The 3,702-nt window shown below is 43.7% G+C and overlaps 1 protein-coding gene across 1 annotated transcript; it reads right to left on the bottom strand.

The window, feature by feature from the left end:
• Positions 1–583: 583 nt before the first annotated feature.
• On the bottom strand, positions 584–3,424 carry LOC127985458 (uncharacterized). Its single transcript, XM_052587459.1, has 2 exons — positions 3,264–3,424; positions 584–2,870 (listed from the first exon to the last, which is right to left on the bottom strand). The coding sequence occupies exon 2, from the start codon at positions 2,684–2,686 to the stop codon at positions 596–598; it is 2,091 nt and encodes a 696-aa protein (XP_052443419.1). The 5' UTR covers positions 2,687–2,870; positions 3,264–3,424; the 3' UTR covers positions 584–595.
• Positions 3,425–3,702: the final 278 nt, after the last annotated feature.

Genomic DNA, 3,702 nt, shown 5'->3' with positions numbered 1-3,702 from the left:
AGGGTGTTGCATACCGGCGTATTCCATCCACCTTTATGCGAATTGTTTTGGCTTCCAGCAGTTCGATGGCCCTTTGGTCCTGCTTTGACCTTGTGCACTCCGTTTCATTCCGAAAAGGGGAAAACATCCACTTGCCACAGCCTATTAACATTCTTGCACAATTCTGTGGTGCTAAGAGGAAGGGATATGTGGAGACACTCCTTTGGCTTGAGTCGCTGCTCTAACAGACTGGTAGGGCCCTGCAGTGTCCAGCCTAGTCTGGTTCTTATTGCAGCGGGGCCACCAGGTGGACCAAGTCTTACCGGCTCAATTGGTGTGATCATGTGAGTTTGATCTGCGCCAACAAGGATGAGAGGTTTGGCCTTTTCAAAGCACTGCAATGGTAGTCCAGCCAAGTGTTTGTACTGCCTTTGCAGCTTAGCTATTGGGTACGAGTGGTCAATGAGATCAAGCTGTGGTGCAGTAAAGGCTCTGGATATCAGATATCGCTTCTTTAGATTGTAGTATGGAGAAATGTGGAATGAGACTGAAGCCCCTTCAAGGGTTTGCACATCATGACGGATTGTTCTCAGAGCTAAGCTTTCTTCAGTACCTCTCAAGCCAAGTTTTCGTTTTCGTCTGGCAGAAGCATGGTACGCTCAGAACCGTCATCAAGGATTGCAAATGTGTCTAATGTGCAACTGCCATGATGTAGGAGTACTCTGACAATCTTGAGCAAAACTTTATTACTGCTGACTGGTTTGTTCAGGTAAAGTGTCTGTGTCGCTGAACTAACTAGGCAAGCCTCGGTTTTGGATGACACTGTGACAGGCCTCTCATTTACTTCATGGAGGATTCGTAGATGCTTCCTTTGACAAAGTGGACATGGTTTCTTTAGACCACAATGGGCAGCCTGATGGGCAAGACCACAACGCCAGCATCTCCTATTGGATCGTATCCACTCTGAGAGTTGATCTTTGGTGAGGGTCGGAATTTGAGGGCACTGACTGAAAGCATGTTCAGAGTTCTGACAGTAAGAGCAATATACCATGGGCCTACCTTTAGCTTTCTCATCAACCTTGGCAGGAGAATTTGCAGTGGCTCTCACATCAACACTATTTCCAGACCCAGTCAGTATTGTGGCAGTGGTTTGGCGTGCTCGTGGAGCTACTCGGAACTCTCGTTTGGCTCTGCTTTCTCCCTTGGCAGTTTGATCATCATAGCTTTGGCACCAAGACTCATATTTCAGCCATTCTGCCAGATCTACCAAGGAGTATGTCACCCCAGGCCGATGTAACATGTGGCGGCGGAAATCAGCCCGTCTTTCAGGTGGCAACTTAATGAGAAGGCGTGCAACATGCGACCCACAATACAACTCTACGCTCCCTGCCTGGCCTAAAGTCTTAAGCAGCCCAACTAGAGACTGCACTTGAAGAGAGAACTTCTCAAAGGCTGAAGGGTCATTGCGGCTTATATCAGGTGAATCAAGAATAGTGGCAATCCGTCTTAATGCTACTTGGTGAGGCTGACCGAACCGCTCATTCAGGGCCAACATGGTGTCTCGATAAGGTGTAGGGGAGTGCAAGAAGGAGTCTGCTATTAGACAAGCATCTTCTAATTTCAAGTGGTCAACCAGTACTTGATATTTGAACATCTCAGTACTATCAGGTGGCAGAAGATTTTCCAAGGCTATTTTTAATCGAGCAAACTCACTTGGGTCTTTGGTGCAGAAGTAAGGAATGGTGGGCGAGGGACCTTTGTAATATTTCTCTGTCAGATCCACAGATGCCATGGGAGGTGACACATTATAGGAAACTGTCCTGTGTTGTTCAGGATAAAGACTTCCTGGTTGTTCATGTGCATTTGGAGGACCTATCTGTCGGGCAGGATACTGGCCATACCTAAACTGGTTATCATATGAACTTGGATAGCCGAAATCCCTAGTCTTTTCAACAGAAGTGAGTCTAGGAGTGATTGTTGGTGTGGCTCTTGTAATGCTCTTAATCCTTTGCCTGCCGCACTGATTGATATTTTCTGGCTCATCGTATGAAATGGGTGGAGGAGGCTCTGGCCAGTCTTCATCATCTGCATATGCTTCATCGTGGAATTTAACTGATGGATAATCAGAACGGGTGTTTGACATAGATAAAGGCTTTTGCAGACTACAGGCTCTGTCTAAAAGCTGGATCAGCTCATCTTTGGCGGTCTCAATTCGTTTAAGATCAGCTTGGATGGCCTGCTGTGTTTCACGAAGTTTTAAATTCTCCTCTGAGATCCTTTGTAATTTTAGGGAACTAGCATCTGATCTGTCACTCTGGTATCTATCACCTTCATCACCAAGGGGAACGAACTCTGCACCGTATTCAGACTGTAGCTGTCGGTTTGGATATTGTGGTGATGACTGGTAGGCAGGACTGGAAATGTGCTGCTGCAGAAGACGTGGATGGTCACAATGCTTATCCCTGACCGTCAGCCTCGACGGGGAAGAAAAGGTGGGTAAACCATGTGCTCTCTTAAGCTTTGCAGCAGATGCTCCAACCAGTGGCGAAGAGTAATCGTCATCAGATGACTCCACTGGTTGTTCCCTCGTACTAACTGGTAACACTGTTTTATGGAAGCTCTGGAAGTCCACCTCATAATCTTGTAAATAGGCTGGACGGCGCTTTGTGCGAACCGAGGGGTTCACTGTTTCAGAACTGGCTGACATCTTAATCCAGAGAAGTGATCATCCGGCTCGAAGGACCATTTTGTAGGATTTGGAATGCGAGTTATCAAAAGACTGTGGAAGGGATCACTTGCACTGGTAGGCCGGTCAGAGCCCAGGAACTCAGTCAACAACAGTTCTTTCTTTGAGGACTTTACTTTCCCATTTAGCATATAACAGGTGTGGTCTGTATAAAAATAACAAATACAAAAAGGTGAATAATACAGCATTAAATTAACATTACTAGCAATATTACTGAATATAAGTGAAATGCTACAGCTCAATGGATTGGCATATTAGCATCTGAATAGGTAATTTTACCACATAATCCTCATTAACACACTTATACTTGCAATTTACAGCAGACAGATTAACTAAAGACAATCTATCTCAATGTAGAACATGAGAACAGTAGAGATAAAGCAATTGTAAAATATCACGGCAGATATACATAACGTGCTTGTAAACAAACGCTGGTTATGCACGCACAATCTATCGAAAATAATTATCATATCTGCAAATGCCTGCAAGATTATAACTTAATCTCAATACTAAACATAATTTACCAAGAACAACTCACTTTTAGGATGCACGCACACATATTATGCTTGTATTGGATCGGCTAATGTCTCTTCTCTTCAACTTTGCTGCGCAATGGTAAAATGGCGATAAGACTTAAAAGGGCAACACATCTTAAAGGGGCAACACGTCTTAAAAGGGTCATGCATGCAAGCCGTTTGTACAGAAGCACACATCTTACCTAATTCAGACTAAAACACATCTATTTAGCCTCACATACTGACTTTATTTGTAGTTCATACGGTTTTAATACCCTGTGTTTTCTTTCTCATTTTTAGGAAAAGCACTTAATTACCATTGTTTATTTCTATACCAAATGTCATACACTTGCAATGAAGCTAAAAATATAAACAACTACATCATTATGTTGATATCCTATATTTTTAATAATAAAACTTACGACAAACATGTCTTCTAATATCCTCAGTTGTTGCGTATAC

Source organism: Carassius gibelio, chromosome B21 (genome assembly GCF_023724105.1).
Source record: "Carassius gibelio isolate Cgi1373 ecotype wild population from Czech Republic chromosome B21, carGib1.2-hapl.c, whole genome shotgun sequence".
Taxonomy (NCBI): domain Eukaryota; kingdom Metazoa; phylum Chordata; class Actinopteri; order Cypriniformes; family Cyprinidae; genus Carassius; species Carassius gibelio.
The sequence above is the reverse complement of the archived record's forward strand: the minus strand, read 5'-3'. Positions and strand labels throughout refer to the sequence as shown.

Coding starts and splice junctions, on each gene's coding strand:
- LOC127985458 (XM_052587459.1), bottom strand. CDS start 2,686: ATGTCAGCCAGTTCTGAAACAGTGAACCCCTCGGTTCGCACAAAGCGC.